Consider the following 21,713-nt stretch of genomic DNA (forward strand, 5'->3'; position numbering starts at 1 on the left):
TCATCTATTTAGGCTCTTTGGCCACTGAGGGATTTTACAGTACACTAAGAAACTGAATCATGACTGCTGTGACCCTAGGTGCTGAGGAATAGGATCGACTGTAAAAAGATGCACACTAGGTTGGTGTCAGCACAAAACTCTTAGAAGGTTTCCCCCTTTCTAGTATTAATGGACTCTTAGCAAGAGAAGCAAAGCCACAAAACTTGCTGCTCCTTCCAAAAGTCTGCTACATCTCCTGTCCATTCCTAGTCAGACCAGTGTCCACCCTCCCTGCCCTGAGAACATCTGTTTGTTCTTCCCTTCATGCCTTTTCCCTCCTTTGGAAGCTACCCGAATCTCAACTTCACCTGTACTTTAAAACCTACCCAGTCTTCAGGACCGTCTCGTCTACTAAGCCTTCTTCCTTGGTTGCTCTTTCTCACTGAGTCCCTGTACTGTATAATTTAATCCTTAAATTGATCCCCAGGTCTTTCATGTATATAAATATAGTCTATTATATACAAGGGTGAATGTTGTTGGGGAGGGGGCCTGCATCTCCTTCACCCTTGGCACTCCCACAGTGTGGTCCACTTCACAGATTCCTTAATAAATAACTTGAACAGATGAGGAAAGAAGGAAGGAAAAGTAAATACTAATGACAAGCTTTTATGTTAGAGCAGTAGAACTTTTTGGAATAAATGTTCCATTGCTGTCACTGTTCTTAAGAAACCAGATTTCTTTGGAAGGGGCTGCTTGAGTTTTGTATTTCCAGCCTTGCTCATTGAATTTAGTTTAGCATAATATTTGGGCGGATGGACGGGTGGATGGACGTCTTTGTATGCATGCCTATGTATATGTTTGTATATATGCACATACACAAGCATAAATGGCAGAGAAATTTATATAAAAGAAAAATAACCTGTGTTATAAAATAAATAAAATAAATAAATAAATAAAATAAAATAAATAAAAATGGCTCATGGAATTGATGCCCAAGGAAAGTAAAGAGGCAGTAAGAAAAGACCTGTTTACTCTGAGGAATTAAAATTACCTAGCCCTCATGTGACTCAGGTGAATCTTGAGTGAATGAACAGTTTATGAACTCTTTCTGTGTGCTCACTGTGCCTAAGGGCTGGAAATACAATTAGAATATTGAGACAGTCCCTCCCCATGTTGAAGCACACCTTCCCCCCCATATAGCTCTGTCTGGGACTAGGATAGCGAAGGAGGAGGTGCTCAAAAAACTGATGTATATGATTGCTGAGCCACAGTCATTGATATTCAAAATAATTCATAGAATGATACTAGAGAAGGGCAAATCTTCTGATTTTCCAAAAAAAAGGAAAGAAAATAGTCTGCAAACTACAGACCAAAAAAATTGACTTTGATTCCTGGCAAAATTCTAGTTTGGATTATTAAAGAGATTGTCGGTAATCTCTGATGGTAGGAAGCTTTGGTCACAGAGAGCTAGTATGGTGTCATCCAGAATGGGTCTTGCCAGATGAACGTCATCTCCTTTTCAACAGAATGACTAAATGAATGTGATTTAAAGGGATGCTGTGCTTATAGTTTGGTAAAACATTTAATAAAAGTTTTACATGATTATATATGGAATGTGATTGTGATGGAATACTGGGTGCTGATGACAAGCAGGATGGTTCCTGAAAACTTGGGAAGACTTACGTGAACTGATGTAAACTAAAGTGAACAGAACCAGGAAAACATTATTCACAGTTGTTGCTTGTCCTTCATTGTCAGAGGACCAGTGATATCATGGGTGATATCTTGACTTGGGGGTGAATTGGATTTTAACATTTTATTTGTTTTCCACTTATATACAATAGTAATATGTACCCATCATTTTTTGCAAGGCTCTGAATTCTATAATTCCCCCCCCTTCCCTTTCCCCCCCCCCCCCCCAAAGGCTGTCTGACAGTCTCTATGAGATAAAGTTGTTAACCTTATTCTCCCTGAGTTATTGAAGTCTGGTGGCAGGACAAAAGTCATGACTACTGGCAATGGCCCAGGATGAAGTAGATGACCTTGACATCTTTTATGCCTAACCCAAACTCTGAGCCTAAGCCTCTGCAGAGCCTACTTTAGCTGTTTTTATGGCCCTTGGAATAAATTGTTCTCATCCACTCCTTCCACTAGGGATAATCTTCACATTGCTTGGGGTAGATATCCCCCTAACTCACCAATAGGTTTGAGGCCTATTGGTTACTCTTAATCTGGTTTAGCCCATCTGCTGAGATGGTTTACCATGGCTGCTGCACGGGCTTTAACTTCCTGGAGCCATAGGGGAGAGTTAAGTGAATCAGGTAGACACCAGAGGGGACTTAGGCAGCCTTTGGCAGTTGTGCTCCCAAACTCGACTATTCTGATCAAGACTGGATAGAAGACAGTTCCAAAGGAAAATATGAAAAATGGGGTCCACCTCCAAAGAACTGATAAATTCTGAGAGCAGATTGAAATATAAGTATTTTGTTTTCTTTTTCTTGCTTTTTTTTTATAATCTGGCTAACAAAAATATTTTGCAAGATTTCATATGTATAATTGATATCATATTGCTTACCTTCTCAGTTGGAGGGGAAGGAGAGGGAAGGAAAGAATTTGGAACCCACAATTTTTTTTAAATGTTAAGATCAATATATAACAAATTTTTAAGAAAACATTTTTAGAAAGAAAAGAAATTATTTGACTGGCCAGACTCAGAGCAGAATCCCCAGAGAATGAGAACTTTCATGAAGTGCATTTACTTCTACACTTGGAGGCCTAGGTTGCAGGCTTGTTGGCTTTTTCAGATACGAGTTGAACTAGCAGCTGCTGAGCAGCCTCTCAAATTCCCTCATCTGGTGAACTTCAGTTTCCTACCTGTTGTTTTTTTCACTCTAACTCCAATGTTTCTGTTAAAATCCTTGTTTTAGGGTGGCTAGGTGGCTCAGTGGATAAAGCACCGGCCTTGGAGTCAGGAGTACCTGGGTTCAAATCTGGTCTCAGACACTTAATAATTACCTAGCTGTGTGGCCTTGGGCAAGCCACTTAACCCCATTTGCCTTGCAAAAACCTAAAAAAAAAAAAATCCTTGTTTTATGTTTCCTCTGAATATGGAACTTGAAGATAATCATCTTTCTTTTTTGTTTGCATTTCAGCAAGACCCCTACATAGCCTCCATGGAGCACCACACAGACTGGGTAAACGACATAGTGCTTTGTTGTAATGGGAAAACATGTAAGTATTTTGTCAGGGGTAGAGTTGATCCTTACAGCTCCTCAAGTCAATATTATTCAGCATTCTATTTTAAATTATGAAGATACAGTTGTGTATCATTTTTGCTTTGATTTCATCAAGATATTTTGTTGTTTATTTGGAGTTTTGCTGGAGCAATTTATGACAAACAAAACAGTTACTTTTTTGTAGAGCATCTTCCAAGACTGTTATGTAAAAACTTTCCCCAAAAACTATAGGATCTCATAATTGGAAAAAACTTCAAAGGTCACTTAATCCAGCCCCTTTTTTTGAAAGGCCTATCACAGGTGATCAAGAGGCTTAGGAAGCAACAGGGAAGTTCACTTAAGTTCTGAGGGCCACCCATTCCATATTTGGACATCTCTGATTAGGAAATTCTCTCTTCTATTGAACTGAAATGTGGCCCCTGAGGGTAGCCATGCAGAATGGATCTAATCCCTCTGCTGTGTAACCTCCCTTGAGATCCTTGATACCTGTTGTTTTCTCTTCCACAGTTTCAGTTCTTGAAAATGAATCTAATGTGACATGGTTTGAGACCCCTCCCCACCGGTCATTGAGTTCCCAGAAGTATTCCACAATCCCTCCTGAAATATAGCACGTAGAATTTGCCACAATACTATGACTATAATACTGGTGACCATTGAATATCTCTCTTTTGAAAATTCTGGTTCTGTTCATGAAATCTCAGAGTGCCTTTTTTGGCCACCAAGGTCATACTATTAGTGACTCTACCTTTTCACATGAACTTCTGGTGCTTGGTCCTATCTGCCTCTTCTTATACCAAGTTTGTAGACATAAGTAATGCTATGAAATGTCATCTTGTGGGATTTGGAACTTTCCTTTTATTTTGCTGGTATTAATGGACATATTAGAATATCATTACCTTTTCCAAACTGTTATTGGAAGATTAGAGTCATTCACAGCTTCATGTGTAGGCCTGGCTAATCTGTTTTGTTCATTTCCATTTTTGCCATTTCTAGTAATATCTGCCTCCTCAGACACAACCGTGAAAGTGTGGAATGCCCACAAGGGATTTTGTATGTCAACCTTGAGGACACATAAGGTAGAGCTGCTCCGGGGACCCTCCTATCTTTGATCAGAGCTGTATGAAGCAGCCGTAGGAACAGACAGATGCCCATAATTTTCATTGGCTTCTCTGTTTGTTCTGTTGCAGGATTATGTGAAAGCCTTAGCCTATGCCAAGGACAAGGAGCTGGTGGCTTCCGCTGGACTGGACAGACAGATCTTCCTCTGGGATGTTAACACACTCACAGCATTGACTGCCTCAAACAACACTGTCACAAGTAATCAATGGGGGAAAGTCTGGTTGTACCTGCCGAAGTTGCCTGTAGCTCTTTTTTCATGAGTGCCAATTAGCCTGGTAGCTTTCAAGTCAAGAATTGGCTGTAATGGCTCTTTGAAGTTCTGTGGTGCCTGGCACCCAGGAAGCACTCCTTAAGTGATTGTTAGTGGTAATAATAGGAAGTGGGACACTCTGGGGATTGGAAAAGACTATTGTATGTGCCATTTAGGTAAGGGCAGCTGGGTGGTGCAGTCAATAGAGTACTAGCCCTGGAGTCAGGAGGACCTGAGTTCAAATGCGGTCTCAGATGCTTAATAATTACCTAGTTGTGTGGCCTTGGGCAAGTTACTTAACCCAAATGACTTTCAAAAACAAACCATTCAGGCAGACGGCAAGATGGAAAATACTTGTGCAAAAAAAATAGGTGCAAAGTAAGCTTTTAAAGTCAGAAATCCTTCTAGTTCGTGGGAGGTTAGCCTGCCTCATCATCCCTCTATTAATCAACCTAATTTCACAAGTCCTTATAGATCCTGTAGAAAAAAAAAAGAATTGTAGGTAGTCCCTGCATGCTAGAAGCTCAAACTATAGTTTCATGTCAGGACTTTTATTCATTTATCAAGTCTCCTTACATTAACTACCTTATTCACATGAAAAATAGATTAGAAATTCAGAGTAGGATTTCTAATGCACTTTGTTAGCTTGAAAAAGATTCTAATCCCTTAGTAAACATCCCTTTCATTTTTAGCACATATGGCTGCTATTCTAATATTTCTTTTTGAAACTGAATTGTATGCAGAGTAGTAGGGTCATCTGAAATGATGGTGGAAGGCCATCATTCCCAAACTGTGTGTTGAAGTACCACCATGAATGCACAGCAATACCCCTGGAGAGTTTACATTTTTTACCTAACTGCCTAATACATGCCATTTCTTTTGGAGTCTCTGAAAAATTACTGACAAGAAAGAACACCTTGAACTGAGAAAGTTGGAAGCCCCTGGCGTAAAATAAGACTGGGTTTATGTAGCCAGAAGAATACATTTGAAGGTTTGACGTGATCAATGTCTCCAAGTACTTAAAGGTTGTTATGGAAACTCTTGATGTCTCCTCCTAGTGTGGAGGTGACCCTGTGTTCTTAAAGGGTATCTAAGCACTCTGCTGAATCTGTTGAGTTCTCTTAAACTGACAGGTCTTTGAGTACAGACCTGGGGAAAGACAGTTTTGTCAGAGAACCAGTCTGCCTGACTAAGGATCTGACCAATAGAGGAATAGTTCTTAGGCTGTTAAATTTCTGAGACAGAATGCAATGTGTTTTGAGATCCCTTGTATTTCTCAGAGTGGCAGGAAATAAGCAGGGGGGGAAAGAAGAATGATTTTGAGGGGAGAGCACACCAAACTGGGGGAACTCTTATTACAGTGACAAGAAGGTCCACCTTCCCACTTCCTCAGACTTGCACAGTCCACGTGACTCACAGTACAGTGAAGAGCAAGGTCCAGAGTAGTTCTTCCTCCTCAGAGCTCTGCCTCCTTGCTGCCCAAGTTGGAGTGTCTGTAGTTCAAGAAAGTCTTATTCTCATAGACTGAGCTCCTGCTGGTCAGTAAACATCATTATTGGTCAGTGTGTTTCTAGTTTATAGCCATATGCATTCACGGTCATCATGAGACAACAATGACAACAACAACAGTAAAAATATTCTTGACTCTGCCAGATAGTCATCTTGTCATCTGTAGGTCCCCAGCCCTCAGCCTTTCCCTCTCATTCCATTAGGGCAACCTTGGAAAGACTCTTGGATGCTGTCATCCAGGAGGCAGCTCAAGGGAAAGGACTAGTAGGGACCAGGGAGAGCTTAGGAGTCTACTCAGTCCTGGTGATGCTGGCTTATTCCTCCAGATGGGAGTGAGGAGAGAGGGAAGATAGCATTCTGAATGTTTGAATCTGTTCCTCATAAGACTTCAGTTTGAATTTGCCCCATTAAGCCCACTACGGAGTCATTACAATTTAGCCTGTGCCTTGCATTCCAGAATCAGATTTCTTCCCTTCCATGTACTCTTCCATCCAGTGATCCCAACCTCTTGGCTGTCCCCAAAAAAAGATCCTCCATCTTTTGACACTGGACATTCTCTTTGGCTATTCCCCAATCCTGGAAGGCTCTCCCTCTCTTAGACTGTTGACCTCCCTGACTTCCTCTCAAAACTTCTAGGGGAAACCTTCCCCCCACCCTACTTACCTTGTGTTGCCTCGAATTAATAGAGAAACTTCTCTCCTTTAATTGCTTCCTAATTTTCTTGTTGTCTTCTCCAGGAGACTGTGACTCCTTGGGTGTGAACTCTTTGCATCTCCAGTGCATAGCCCACTGCCCAAACTTGACTGTATTTGATTAGATATAGACCCAGACCACTTAAGAGTATCAGCTCTTTTAGCCCAGAGCTAATCATGGCCTATACCTTTGGTGCTGGTGAATACAATACCAGTTCTCGGGACATCACTCTTGTGTTCCATGCATTCCCATTGCCTCTCAAATAAGGCTCTTGCCCTATTCTGGCAGACAGTCTCCCACAGCTGCCCATTTTACCCATTCTCTAGTGGTTCCTTTGCTTGTTCACTCTCTCTCCCCACTCCCCCCCCTTCGGTCAGCTGAAATCCTACAAAGGGGCTCCCTGCTGATTTAAGACCTCCCTTCATCCCTCCAGCTTGAAAATGGTCTCTCCCCCATATTTTTGTGATTGTGCATCCATCTTATTCAAGTTCCCAGGTGAGAATCTGCATCTTTCTTGGTCCTCATATGCCCATGACCTAGCATAGGGAGCTTCTCTTTTTCTTCCCTCCAACCTTGAGAGGCCTTGGGATTATCTCCAGGTGAGGCCTTCCTCTGCCAGTATAGACTCATCTCTCCATCACTCCAGAGAATCTTTGAAAATGATATCAGTCGGGGTGGCTAGGTGGCACAGTGGATAGAGCACTGGCCTTGGAGTCAGGAGTACCTGAGTTCAAATCCGGCCTCAGACACTTAATAATTACCTAGCCGTGTGGCCTTGGGCAAGTCACTTAACCCCATTGCCTTGCAAAAACTGAAAAAAAAAATGACATCAGTCCCCAAATTCACTTTCTGGCATGGTGAGGAGCTTCTCACCAGGCTAGGCCTGAGCAAGCTGCCAGGAGACACTCCTCAGACCCTTCCCCACCATAGAACAGCAAAGACTTTGTTTTGGTAACATATGGAATATTTCTGGACTGGTTCGAGAAAATGGAGAAGTTTCTGGACTGTGCATTCCCTTGTTTTTCTTCATTGATTCTTTTCTTGAACTTGATGCCTGTGTGGTGCAAAGAAGTGTTGGAGGAAAAGGGCCCAGCTCCAGAGAAACCTTTTGAATGAGGCTGAACTGCTGCACTCTGGATTATGGACGTAGCAAATAGGTTTGGGAGAAAGTGAAGGATTTTCAACAGGACAGGCTTTGAGGTTTTGAAAGGGACATTTTTTTTAACAATATTAAGTTTTAGCGAAACCAGGAAAGATTGTTTAGTAAAATGAATCTTTCTCCCTAAAAGCCAGTTCAAAAGCTGGCATAATTGGTTTCTAAATTAAACTGCCCTTTACAGATGGGAGTTTTGCAGGCCTGATAACATTTAGTTCTGTTTTCTTTCCTCCTTCTCCCCCCCCCTCCCCAATAGCTTCTTCTCTCAGTGGGAACAAAGATTCCATTTACAGCCTTGCAATGAATCAACTGGGAACAATCATTGTGTCTGGGTCCACTGAGAAGGTGAGTAGCACTTGGAAGTTTACTCTCGGTCAAGAGGACCCAGTAAAGAGTGTGATTGACAGGAGTTAGATGCTTTGGATATGGGTATGGTGGTTGTGGGTAGGTGGAGTGTGCATGTGCTGCATGAGTGGGTATGGTGGGGTGTGCATGTGTGTGACACCAGGTCATTAAAAAACTTTCATAATATGGTTATAATTGTGTTCTTCTAATTTCAAATGTGGCCAATTGTGGTGTTTAAATCTGTATCTTTGTTTTCTGTGTAAACTTCATAGGTTTTGAGGGTTTGGGATCCAAGAACATGTGCAAAGCTCATGAAACTTAAAGGACACACGGACAATGTGAAAGCTTTGCTGTTGAACAGAGACGGGACTCAGGTACTCGAGTTGATGCCTTTCAAGGGCAGCTGGTATTAATAACACACAGAGCCGGGAGTCAGGAGACTCCTCTTCCTAAGTTCAAATCTCAAACATGTTTTAGCTGTGGGATCCTGAACAAGTCATCTCACCTGTGTGCCTCAGTTTACTCAACTGTAAAATGAGCTGGGGAAGGAAATGGCAAACCACTAATATTCTTGAGAAAAATCTCAAGTGAATCCATGAAGAGTCAACATAACAGAAATAACTGAACAACAAAAACATTGATGTTAACTTTTTCATAACCTTTAAAATACTTTTTTTTTAAATTATTTAAGGCAGTGGGGGTTAAGTGACTTGCCCAAGGTCACACAGTCAGGCAATCATTAAGTGTCTGAAGCCAGATTTGAACTTGGGTATCAATGACTCCAGGGCCAGTGCTCTATCTCCACTGCACCACCTAATTGCCCCCCATTAAGATACTTTCAAAGATATCCTCCAAGAAGTGTTTCATAGACATTTTATCTCAAATTTTCCCCTGATATGCTGTGGCTTAAGTTGATCTTTTTTAAAACAAAATAGTCAACGCTAGATTATTTTAAAAACTTAAATTTCAGTTCATTTACCAAATCCCCACATTTTTATTTGATTTGTTCATCATTTTTTAAATGAAAGCATAGTAGGGAATTTCTTTCAGACAGCTGATGCAGATGAGTATTTGCAGTGTCTCATCTGAACTTTGTCATACCAAATAACTTAAGATCACCAATACTTGGGTTTTTAGAGGTGGAGACAAAGACCTTAGACCTTTCCCAAGGTTCATGAGGAATGGGGAGGGGTGGACCTCTTCTTAAGCCATTCTTTGTCATGCTTTTCTCTAGTGCCTTTCTGGCAGTTCGGATGGAACTATCCGCCTCTGGTCCCTCGGTCAACAGAGATGTATAGCAACCTATCGAGTACATGATGAGGGAGTATGGGCCTTACAGGTTAATGAAGCCTTTACTCATGTCTATTCTGGAGGAAGAGACCGAAAGATTTATTGTACAGATTTGAGAAACCCCGATCTACGGGTCTTGATTTGTGAAGAGAAAGCCCCAGTTCTCAAGGTAAGAGGACAAAATTCTGTGGGAAAATGTGGCAGTGCTGATGGTGGCCCATGTAGGAGCTCCTACAATGAAATCTTAGTGGGATTGGGTGCTGGAGGGAAGAGACAAAGCAGAAGGCAGAGGTCTGTGAACTTGTTTTTTTGTTGTTGTTGTTTGTTTGTTTGTTTGTTTGTTTTGAAAGACAATGGGGTTAAGTGGCTTGCCCAAGGCCACACAGCTGGGTAATTATTATTAAGTGTCTTGAGGTTGGATTTGAACTCAGGTCCTCCTGACTCCAGGGCTGGTACTCTTTCCACTGTGCCACCTAGCCGCCCACTGTGAACTTGTTTTTACAAATAGCTTGATCATTGTTTGTCAGTAAAATGGGTTTCTTTTGTGATCCTATGTGTCCTATTTTATTTTATGCATTTAAATATAGTAGCTTGGGAGTAAGGGTCACAATAGGCTGTTGTGTATCCAACACACAACAAGATTATGAACCCCTGCTCTGAAAGAAAAAATGGAAACCCTCAGACTGCTTAGGGATCTATGCTGGCCTCTGTTTGTCTAGAGAAGGGAGTTAGGCCACAAATAAACCCAAACCTCTTCAAAGGAGTGAACATCATTGAGGCTACTCTCCATGTATTGTTCTTGGAGGAATTGCTTGAGTAGAAGTTCCTCCTTTTCCTATACCTTCCCCTACCCTTTATGGGGACACCCTTAAAACAGCTTTGCATTTAGGGTACCTACCTTAGGAACAATGTTGATATAAAAATAGCTCTCATCATACTAGACTGCATGGGTTTCCTTTTCATTGGATTGACCATTTTGCCATTTTTCCTAAAGAATTCCAGGTAGTATAGCCCACTATATCTGGAAAGTTTCCAGTGGGTATTCCAGTTGCCATTTTGCTTATTAAAAATATCTAGAAACTTGATCCTGCTTGGCAGACATTGGAATGATATTCCATTACTGCATATGAAGAGGTCACATCTAGGATACCCCATGGGGGGGGGGGGACATTAGAGAGAATATCTGGCTGGCTGACCAGTGTGTTCTCATGCTTGGGTTTTATGTCCTTTAGATGGAGCTTGATAGATCAGCTGATCCTCCCCCTGCAATTTGGGTTGCTACAACAAAGTCTTCAGTGAACAAATGGGTGAGTTCTTCTAATTGCTGAGCTCTCTAAATGTTCATATTTACCTGGATCTGAAGGATAGAAATAGAACATGTGCTTGGGTGAAGACAGTGACTGTAGGAGCTAACCCCTTTACGGAAGTGAAACTGTGGTCTGCGCCTAAGCAGCCACCTCAGAAGGCAGTGGACCAAAGGTAGCCAGCTTCTACTTTTTCTGTGTGTACCTAAAAGCATGGTTGAGCTCAAACAGCATTGAGAAGTTCTATTGTCTTCCTTGTGTTTGCACAGGACCAAGGTTTTCACTTAGACAGTTAGGCTTCAGTTCCTTCATGACCTGGATATCTCCCCCACTGTTGGTCCTCCCTTGGCCACTCAAAAGTTTCCGGCCCACCTTGCTTGAGAGCTGACTCTGGTGGCCAGCTGACAGAGCCTTACTCAGTTTCACTCACCTGGTCCTGGGGCAACAGGCGGCAAGTCCGCAGATGGGTCTGCTGAGACCTGGCCAGCTGGCCAGGGGCTGGCACAACCAAAGGCTACCTCCTGATCATGCTTGAGGAACATTGTTGTGCTCTCATAGAGAAATATAGATAACAAAGGACAACCTTTTACCCTGTTCATTGGAGGGATAATGGTATAACAGGTAAAATGCTTAGGAAAATAAGCCTCCCACAGGTCTTTTTTGAATTGTCCATTAGTGAAGTCAGAGATTCTGGCTGGGGAAGATCACTGACCTCACTTTTGCCTGCATTCTGCTGATGAACATTGCTCCGGAGTACTCCTGCCTTTAATGAACTGTGTGGCCAGGCCTTAGCAACTCCTGTGTGAGAGGAGAAAGGGACTGGGCTGGGTGGTCTTACATGGCTTCCAAGTCTAAGATTCCCCTGGGATGCCACCCCCAGGCTAGCATTCCTTTGGTGAGCTACTTCTCTTGTGCTTTTGGTCTCTTCAGGCTCCTGTGGTCAGAATTATAGTTGTGACTCTCTTCTTCTTGGCTTTTATCACCACAGGCTGGGGTTAGTGTGCTTGTGTTTTTGCAGTCTCTTTAAAATGATCAAGTGATCTTCTTTGTGTTTACTCTTTTAGACTTTGAAGGGAATTCACAATTTTAGAGCTTCTGGAGATTACGACAGTGACTGTAACAACCCTATCACACCCCTTTGTACCCAACCTGACCAAGTCATCAAAGGTAAAGGAGCTTGGACATTCAAGTGATTGGGGGGAGGGTTTGTCTAAAAGAATAAACCAACCTGTCCTTAACCAAGATTCCAATTCAGTGAAAGATAAAAAAATACCATTGGGTGTCAGAGTGGAGTTTGCTTGGCCATAGAATGGCCTCCCTCCATCTAGATCACTCTCAAGGATGTTCAGAGATTAAACATTGACTTTTGACCCAAACCACGAGAGGTAAGATTGAGCCCTGGAATTAAACACATTCACTTTTCTGGATCTAGTGGGATCAAGACTTGGGAATGGTATCTAGGGAGTTGCTTTCACCACCACTAGTTGCTCTGATCCCCAAGTTCACAAATAGCTATCCAAACCCAAAAGAGAAGAGTGTGAGGAGAGTGCATTGAAGCCCACTGCTGCTTGTGGGAACAGTCATTGGAGGCCATCTCCACCAAAGGAGACCCAAAGAGGAATCCCCTCTAGGTATGTGAGCTTCCAGCCAATGTTGAAAGACTTCAGTCTATCTCTCCCCCCCCCCCCCCCCCCCCCCGAGGAGAACAGTGGGGTCATCTTTAGAGTCTGATTGACTGATGACAGCTGCAGTATCTATCAGTCAGTTGAAAGGGATTCCTACTTCTCACTACTTCATATTTTTCACTGAACAAAAGTTCATTTCGTTTGGATACCCTGAGCTATTTGTTCCTCCATCAGAGGACTTTTAGTTTCTTGTATTATAGAAGAACAGATGTGTCCTGTCACCGAGGTGCTAGGTGCCAGAGGAGGTGATAGTTTAGCTATTCCTGACTCTGCCTTCAGAAGAGGCTAGTGTCTAATTGATATTCCTTGAACGACCTAGAATATTTACAAGGTTTCCTTCCTATAGCTCAATTTGCTGTTAGGTCTAAGGCATTACTTCTGACTAAAGCATCCCACACACTTTTTTTCCCTTCCCTTTTTCAACGTTTTCTGTTTTAAACTTGGGTAGCTAGGTGGCTCAGTGGCTAAAGCTCTAGGCCTGGATCAGGAATTCAAATCCAACCTCAGACATTTATTAGCTGTGAGACCCTGTGCAAGTCACTTAACCTCTGTTTGCCTTATTAATCTACTGGAGAAGGAAACGGATAACCTCAATGACAGCTTTTAACAGAGGAAACTTAAAATAGGATTTTGAATTGTTTGTATATAAAACCATAAACTCCAAATGATTTATAATTTGAAATATAAACCTGGCCTGGGTATATCCTAAAATGAAGTCATTTCTGATGTGGTGCAACAGATTGAGGGTCAGTCTGGAGAGTGGAGTTTTGTCTCTAACATAGACAGAATTCACTTGACTCCTTCTTCATGTTAATAGTCATCCATTACAGCTGAATTACCAGTATGCTTCAGGGAAGGCTGGGTCCACACCAGGATTTCCTAACCCCAGTCTGATGGGGTTAGTATTTGTGACCTTTTTCGATAGGACTAGAATTGGGGGATACCTCTGCCCGCTTTGCTTTGAGTTCTTTGAGTCTGTGTGTCTCCTGCCAACTTTCTGTATTTGACTTTAGGCTGATGCCACCATGGCCTTGCTAATGAATTCTGTTCTTTTTCCTGATTAGGAGGTGCCAGTATTATTCAGTGTCACATTCTTAATGATAAGAGGCATCTATTAACCAAAGACACCAACAATAATGTGGCATATTGGGATGTGCTAAAGGTGAGTGTAATCTGTATAAGCCATTAGTCCCAGGTTCTGTGTCTGCTTGTTATCCTCACTGTAAAAAAAAAAAATTAAGTCAGCTTAAGTTTCAAAGTACTTTTGCATGTGATTTAATTATACTCTGGTATTTATTTTCTCTGGTATTGTTAGGGAGTACAGTGTTGCTCGTAAGTGAATTTCTTAAGTAACTGAAGGCTACCCTCTTCAGTGTTAGCTTATTCCCGGAACTGAATGGCCTCCTATCACTGTCCTGAAAAACTCGAAACCAAACTGAGGAACTTCCTGATTCTGTCGGTATCCTAACCTCCCTCTCTGGTTCGATGGCCCTTCCTTAGCGTAGCGTTGTGCCTAGGGTGAGGACTCTAGTGTTCATCACTACGGGAGTCCTAAGAAGTGTGCAAGAAGTTTGGAAGAACAGACATGATACTGTGTGATAGGATGCTGTCAGAGGTTAGGAGGAAGATGTTGCTTTGGGCTAATAATGGGGAGAGGAGGAGCAAGGAAAAGAAGAGGGTGTTGGGATTCTGCCATGTGAGAGACAAGAGGAGGAGAGGCATGAGGGGAGATGAGATGGAAAAGCACACGATGGGAAATGAGGAAGGATAGGTCCTGTTAAGGGAAGGAGATTTGGGGCAGTGGGATTGGAAAGATAACTAAATTAGGGTCAGGTTCTAGAGTCTGAATGTCAGGATAAGAAGTTTGAATTTCATTCTGTAGGTATCAAGGAGTTTAGGGAAGATTCCATAGTACTTGAAGGTGCTTCAATTAGTGATAGCTTGTAGGTTTAATGGGGGGGGGGGGTGGAGGTGGTATGATAGAGAGGCTGATGGGATAGCAGCTGGATGTAGAGAGTGGAAGGGAATCATTAGACCTTAGGGGTTGATAAAATGTAGGAGCAAAGAAGAGGGATGAAGGAAGGAGTTAAGAGCTATGATGCCAATCCTGACTAATGCTGACTAAGAATGGAGAAGGACATGATTTAATGGAAATAGGGAAGGAAGAAGAGCAAGTTTGGGAGAAATACCATATCAATGTTGTGTCTTAGTGGTGATGGCCAGTAGGCAGCTGGAAATGTGGACCCAGGCCAGAGGAAGGAGCAATCAATTTTAGGAGCTGATCCACTAAGAGAGATGGAGATGAGGAAGTAGATGGAATAAGCACAGTAAAGGATATAGAGAAATGAGCTGAGAAACCCTTGGATACATAGAAAATAAAGGGAAGAAGAGGAATGAGCAACAAAAAAAAAAGAAAAGAAAAAGCAAAAACATGCTCTCCCCAAGGAGAGAGACTGGTCTCATGCACCTGCCTGGGTGAAAGTCAAGGGCTTGGCCTTTGTGATAGCTTGCTACATGGAGACTGGATCCTTCTACTTGAGATTACTTAAAGGGAATCTCTAGATCACTAGTGCTGATATTGAGGTTCAACAAATTACAGACTTAACAAAAGAGGAGGGTCATTTTTAAAGACAATTTAAGTGTTAAGATTTGACTGGTGATTGATTACTATACAGAAATGCTTTAAACTAAAATGATTTACAATATTTTATAAAACATTTTAAACTCATTCTTCTCCCAAGAAACATCTTGTAAAGGTACGATCTGCATATTCAGAATTGAATGTTCTTGAGTCCAATCACTAACTGTTCTACTTTTCTCAAAATTTTTGGAATGCAGGCATGTAAAGTTGAAGATCTTGGCAAAGTGGATTTTGAAGAAGAAATTAAGAAAAGATTTAAAATGGTGTATGTGCCAAATTGGTTCTCGGTTGATTTAAAAACTGGGGTAAGTTTATAAACATTGTGGGAAGCTGAGCAGCCTGGACATCCTGTAACATTTGGGATTTTGATCAAATTGATGAGCCGGCTGGGCTTTTTTCCTGGCAGAGGGATGTAGACTGAGGAGCTTAAAGGAAGTTTTTTTCAGTCTTTATAAAACAGGCAGTGCACTGAGCTTAGCATTCAGTAGATGAGGGGATCCATTGATGGAAAGCTCTGCCTAGATGCTAGGGATCTAAAGGTAAACAATGAGCATCTTGCCCTCAAGGGCCTTACAGTCTTTGAAATCTGCAAGGTTGAAGTAGCACATTATAGATGAATCAGATTGTGTGAAACCAGGTTTAAGTTTGTTTTTAACCAAAGATGAAGTTGTCACAGAAGTAGAATGGGCCAAGTTGGGGGTCAAGCAGAATGCCCTCTGATGGTCTTATCTTAACAGATGTTGACAATTACACTGGATGAGAGTGACTGCTTTGCCGCTTGGGTTTCAGCAAAAGATGCCGGCTTTAGCAGCCCGGATGGGTCAGATCCAAAATGTGAGTGTCTATTTGCTTCATTTGTTTTGGGGGTCGTCCTGGCAATTGAGGAGCCCGCTTCCTGGTGATGGAGCAAGACTGAGGACCCCTGCGCTGATAAAGAACTCCTGCTTTTTCCAGGGCTTCCTGAGCTTGAAACCTCATTAAAGAAGGACTAGAAGTAGATTTTAAGTGGGCTTACTGTGCTTTTCTGAGAGCTTTTGGCAATTTCATTCAGAAGCCCTTCATGATACCCTTCAAAAGAAGCAGTTACTAACTTTTTTTGGAATGCCTGTGTGTGAAAGTAACTTATTCTGGGCCAAGATAAATCAGACAAAAGTCATATATCTTTCATAATAGTGGGCTAAAGTCAACCCACATGTATAAGTTTTAGTAACATAAATTTTCCTTGAATAATCAAATACGTTGTCACCTTTATCTGAGATGTTCATATTTTTAGATTTCTTACCGAAATACCTGTATTTTAAGATTGAAATCCTGTAGCAACTAGCCTGCCTGCTCGTGCTAAAATTCTCACTTTCCCAGGAAAGCCACAGGCCCAGTGTGGCCAGGCCCGGCCTTTGAGACTTTTGCAGCCTGTCAGGGCTTGGCCTCTCCTGGCATCAGAGGCACATGGAGGGAGGGAGGGAGACCCTGAAGGAGGACTTGGTTCTTAGAGCTTCACCCTGTGTTGGCATTTGTACAGTGAAATTGGTGAGGATGTGATTTATGTTTTATAATCTCTTGTTTTTGTTTTTTTTATAAAATGTAAACTCTCTTTACAGTGAACTTGGGAGGGCTTTTACTGCAAGCTCTCCTAGAGTATTGGCCCAGAACTCATGTTAATCCAATGGATGAAGAGGAAAATGAAATGAACCATGGTTAGTGTTTTCTACATTTATTTTGTAAAAGCCTGAATTTTCATCCATGTAGGTACTCTCCCTACAGACTAGATCACAGTGCTCCACACCTTAGTGATACCATTCCCTAAATTAATATCACATGGCTTAAGGAGAAGAGTCTCTGAAGTTAGCCAAGACAGACCAGGATTGGTGACCTTCTGCCTGGAGCTGGTCAAGCCTTTCTAAACCCAGGACATCCCCAGCAGATGGTGCAGCAGGACTTCATGAAGATTTTCTGTATCCCCAGGAAAAATTACCCAAATTCCTTTGGTCCTTTTTTCCCTCTTGGTTGTGTCCCAATAATATACATTGTAGTTTATAGATCAATATCTCTGTCACATTCTCCTTTCAGCCTTACCACTCCTTCATGAAAGGAGATAATGAATGCAATTGTCATGGAAAGTCTCAGGGTCAGCAGGGACTGGCCTGAATCTGACCAGGAACCCCCTATAACTTCTGGTCCAAGCCTCTCTTGGCTTAGACATTTTCCCCAGATAGCTCCTTCCCCTTTCAGAGGCTCATGTTAAGTGAAGTGAGTTTCTTCTTACATGCACCTTATTTCTGCCTCTGGGTCACTTGTACATAACAAAACCAAGGTAAATAATGGGTAGAGTAGTAAGGCATCTTAAAGTACAACTTAAGTTTAAGTTACTGTTGTGGTAGCCATGATACTACAAAGAGTGATTATAATTGTTTTGAGAATTTCTCAGTGATACAGAAAATTTCCCTAGTCTGCTGCATGGCTGCAAGGTGCAGGTGCCCCATGGCTCGCTAAGGCTGTGCCAACAGAGTACGAACCCTTCTCTATAAGAAAACCAAGACTGGCTCTGTAGCCCAGAGATCATATGACCACTTGGGGCCCAGACAAGAAGGGCCACTTGTTTCCATTAAACCCAGATACATTCTTTACAAGTGCTGCCCAAGAAAAATCCCTTCTCGATAAATATTCCCTGTAGCTTTAGTTTCACACTAAGTGTATGTATTTTTTATTTTTCTATTTTTGACAATATATGGCAAGTATTTATCAAGTTGCCTATATGTCAGAGAAATGAAGTCTTTGATTTCTTAATTTTGTTGCTTTTTCAGTTTTAAACCATTTGCTAATGCCAGTCTTGTTTAATATTTTCCATGAGCCAGTTTTTTTTAAAAAAAATGGAATTCTAGGGGGCCGTTAGGTGGCGCAGTGAACAGAGCATTGGCTTTGGAGTCAGGAGGACCTGAGTTCAAATCCAGTCTCAAGACACTTAATAATTACCCAGCTGTGTGACCTTAGGCAACCCCATTGCTTTAAATAAAATTTTTTTTAAAAAGTGGAATTCTGGGCAGTCTCTGTCCTGTGGTCTAAATATTGAGAATGAACTTCTAAAGACAAAATATCTTATGAAGTATGAAGCTAGCATTTAAGAAATCCCATTTGGATTATTGTCTTACAATCCAGTTTACGAACCATAAGAAAATTGGTCTCTCTAATTGCACCCAATTTTTGACGAAAATAATTGGGCCTACTATGTACCCAAGACTTAGAGCCAAGTACCTGAGCTGTTTCAAAAAGCTCAAATCTATTCTCCAAGGCTGAAAGTTTGTCCCCATGGAAGATTCAAACCCAGACCTAGCATAAGAGGACCAGCTGAAGAACTTAAAACTTAAGGCTTAGACAAAGGAAAACTGCAGAATAATGATCTAGTTCTTCCACCATGGGGGGAAGGGCTGTCATGGAAAACCAAGATTAGATTAGCTTTGTTTGGCTGTAAAGGCAGGACCTTTGGGTAGAAAATACAGACAAACTAGTTCCCTAAAGGTTCTCAAGCAAAGCCTGGTTGATCATTTTAAGGAACATTTTAGGAAGGGATTTATGATCCAAGTAAAGGTTAGCCAGTAGTTCAGATGCTAGAAGATGGTTGGTCCAACCCCTTCATTTTCCAGAGCATAAAGTGAGGCTGGGAGTTAGGGAGGGAAGTAGGTCACAAAGTTTAAAAAAAAAAAAAAGCACAATCTGAGTTGGGAGCTCAGATTTTTTTTCTTAGGTTTTTTGCAAGGCAAATGGGGTTAAGTGGCTTGCCCAAGGCCACACAGCTAGGTAATTAAGTGTCTGAGGCCAAATTTGAACTCAGGTACTCCTGACTCCAGGGCTGGTACTCTATCCACCCTAGCCACCCCTGGGAGCTCAGATTTGAACCCAATTTCAGTTACTCCAAACCTGCCACCCTTTCCATCACACCACACTAAATGCTATCTGAGGATTTATCTGACCCTGAGATTTTGGGATTCCTCAAAACACACCCAAAAAAGGGCTCATTTGTTGAGTAGTCATTAGTTTCATCTTTGCATTTTTAGTTGTTTAAAAATTGTGATTTCTTTAGGAAAATTTATTCTTGTTCCATTTTGTTCAACATTTTGATCTGAATGAAGGTATAGATGGCATATTTCTCCAATTTGCAGATTATCCCAAACCAGGAAGAAGAGCTAACACATTTGGAGGGCAGGATCCAGGTGAAAAAAAGGACTGGCCAGGAGAGACCGGTATGACTCTACTCATATCAAATGTTAGGATTTGGGGGGGGGGGGCAGCCAGGCCAGTGTGGGTCTAATATATCAGTCAAAACCATGTCCAAAGGAGGGTGGTGATTTTTGCTGGGCATAGTTCCCTTATCGTCAGGATCTGCTACAAGCAGAGACTTCTTTCTACTACCTTCTGATCAATAATTCTGTCAGCAAGGACCCATCCTGCTTTGAGCTGAAAGATCTCTGGCCACTGTGCAGACAGTTGAAGAGTCTCTGACTATAAGAAGCCATTTACTTGAAGAAGACCTGTGGATTTTCAGCAAGCTCATTCTCAGTCCCAGAGATGACATGGTAGCTCAAATAATTCATTTGGTTTTAACTGCACTGATAGAGATGAAATTTCCAGAGTAGGGGAGTTGACAGGCCTATTGTGTGAAAAGGAATGAGCCCTGACCCAGACCCCTTGGGAGGCACTTGCTTCAGTCCTGGATGCCAAATTTTAGGAAGGACTTGGATCAGCTGGAATAGACCCAGTAGAAGAGGACCATGATGGTACCAGAACAAGAAATCCAAGGGTACCGAGTTGTATGGAAGGAGGGAGGAATGGCATTTCAGTTGTCTGCAAAATCTGAAAAACCTTCCTGTGTGGAAGAGGGTTTGCAGGACCATGAGGGAGCAGAAATGACCAAGAAGCAGATTGGGGCTTATCAGAAAGGCCATTGTCCAAGAGAGAGAATGGTGAGCACTGAAGGGGATGTTGTAAAGAGAATGCCTGTCTGGCTTTCATCTGGGTCATAGGATCTCAGACAACCGTCCAGGGCTAGGACTCATCTTCTCTGGTTCTCATTAGAATACTTCATAGCTGTACCAGCAAGCCTTTGTAGAACACTTGAATGCAGTCTTGTTGAATCCTAGGGGTAAGTGTTGTTATTCACGTTTTACAGATGGAAGAAACTGAGGCAGGCAACAGTGAAGTGACTGGTCCCAGGATCATATATCTGAAGCCACATTTGGCCTCAGGCCTTGGGACTCCAGGGCCAGCACTGTGTGTACCGTGACAGCCTCAGCCTCCTTAAGCCTGCTGTCCTAAGCCTCAAGTCACAGAATTATTGACTTCCTGGAATGAGAAGGGATCTCCAAAGAGTTCAACAAGGAGGCTTAGAGAGATCTAGTTTGGGAAAAGTTTAAAGGGAAGCTGAAAAAGATCAATATGAAAAGTTTGATAATGAAGGACTTCAGATAAGAGACAGCTATGTATTTTGTCTAGGAGCCAGTGAAGGTTTTGGGGCAGGGGAGTGATATCCCATCAGATCTGAAGGAGACAGTGGAAAAGAAAGAGACTGGAGACAGGAAAAGTCCTGACAGGAAATAATATGTAGGTAGCAATAGGAATGGAAAGGAGGAATAGAGATGAGAAACCTTGCCAAAGTAACATTAGCACGACTTGAGAATTGATTGGACCTAGGGAGCTGAAGGAGAGAGAAGTCAAAAATGACTCCATTTATCACTGGGTGACTAGGTTTGGTTTTGTTTTTTATTGTATTTTTAAATTATTTCTGGATTATAGTTTCTTAAAATTGCAAACAAAGCATTTTGTATTGTACCCTAGTAGTGGCAATAAGGATCTACTGGAATTTGATGAATTCTGTTTTTTACTTCACCATAATTATTCCGAGTATATCCCCCCCATCTGATTTTTTTTTAAAAAGAAGGGTGGGGAGCACAACTGAGTAATACATTGAAAAACTCCCAAATCCAGGTGGAATAGGTAACACTTGTAGGTCTCCCACTTTCAGAAGGATGAGTTGAGTGAGTCTCTCTCTCCCTATCTCTTCATTTGAATCCTATTGGCCTTTGTAATTTTTATATCTACTTCTGATATTTATATTGTTGTAGTTACTATGTATAACTGACTACATCAGTTCATATAGATCTTTCCAGGCTTATCTGTTCATCATTCCTTTCAGCTCTGTAATATTCCATTGCCTTCTTGTGTTACAGTGTTTCACTGTTCCCTGGTTGGTGGGCATCTTTGTTTCCAATTTTTTGCTATCACAAATTCTGCTGTTTATATTTTGGTGTATATTAGGAATTTCTTCTTCTCCATGGCTTCACCAGAGTCCAGCAATAGCATCTCTGGTTCAAAAGATAACATAAAAAAAAAAATACTTGGAAATCTACCTGTCAAGACAAACCCAGAAACTATATGACCACAATTGGAAAAACATCAATTGCTCATAGTTAGGCCAAGCTAGTATGGTAAAAATGAAAATTCTACCCAAACCAAAT

At 41.8% G+C, this 21,713-nt stretch overlaps 1 protein-coding gene across 2 annotated transcripts in view; it reads left to right on the forward strand.

Moving 5' to 3' along the window:
• The window catches only part of WDR48 (WD repeat domain 48), a 45,765-nt gene that overhangs the window by 15,302 nt on the left and 8,750 nt on the right, over window positions 1-21,713 (forward strand). For both annotated transcript variants that reach the window (XM_074199108.1, XM_074199109.1), the window contains exons 3-15: window positions 3,132-3,210; window positions 4,209-4,291; window positions 4,403-4,532; window positions 8,199-8,287; window positions 8,560-8,661; window positions 9,522-9,746; window positions 10,810-10,884; window positions 11,946-12,048; window positions 13,631-13,728; window positions 15,405-15,512; window positions 15,945-16,041; window positions 16,806-16,901; window positions 19,362-19,442. In XM_074199108.1, coding sequence (XP_074055209.1) covers window positions 3,132-3,210; window positions 4,209-4,291; window positions 4,403-4,532; window positions 8,199-8,287; window positions 8,560-8,661; window positions 9,522-9,746; window positions 10,810-10,884; window positions 11,946-12,048; window positions 13,631-13,728; window positions 15,405-15,512; window positions 15,945-16,041; window positions 16,806-16,901; window positions 19,362-19,442 — 1,366 coding nt within the window. The remainder of the gene's footprint in view (window positions 1-3,131; window positions 3,211-4,208; window positions 4,292-4,402; window positions 4,533-8,198; window positions 8,288-8,559; window positions 8,662-9,521; window positions 9,747-10,809; window positions 10,885-11,945; window positions 12,049-13,630; window positions 13,729-15,404; window positions 15,513-15,944; window positions 16,042-16,805; window positions 16,902-19,361; window positions 19,443-21,713) is intronic.

Source organism: Macrotis lagotis, chromosome 8 (assembly GCF_037893015.1).
Source record: "Macrotis lagotis isolate mMagLag1 chromosome 8, bilby.v1.9.chrom.fasta, whole genome shotgun sequence".
NCBI lineage: Eukaryota > Metazoa > Chordata > Mammalia > Peramelemorphia > Peramelidae > Macrotis > Macrotis lagotis.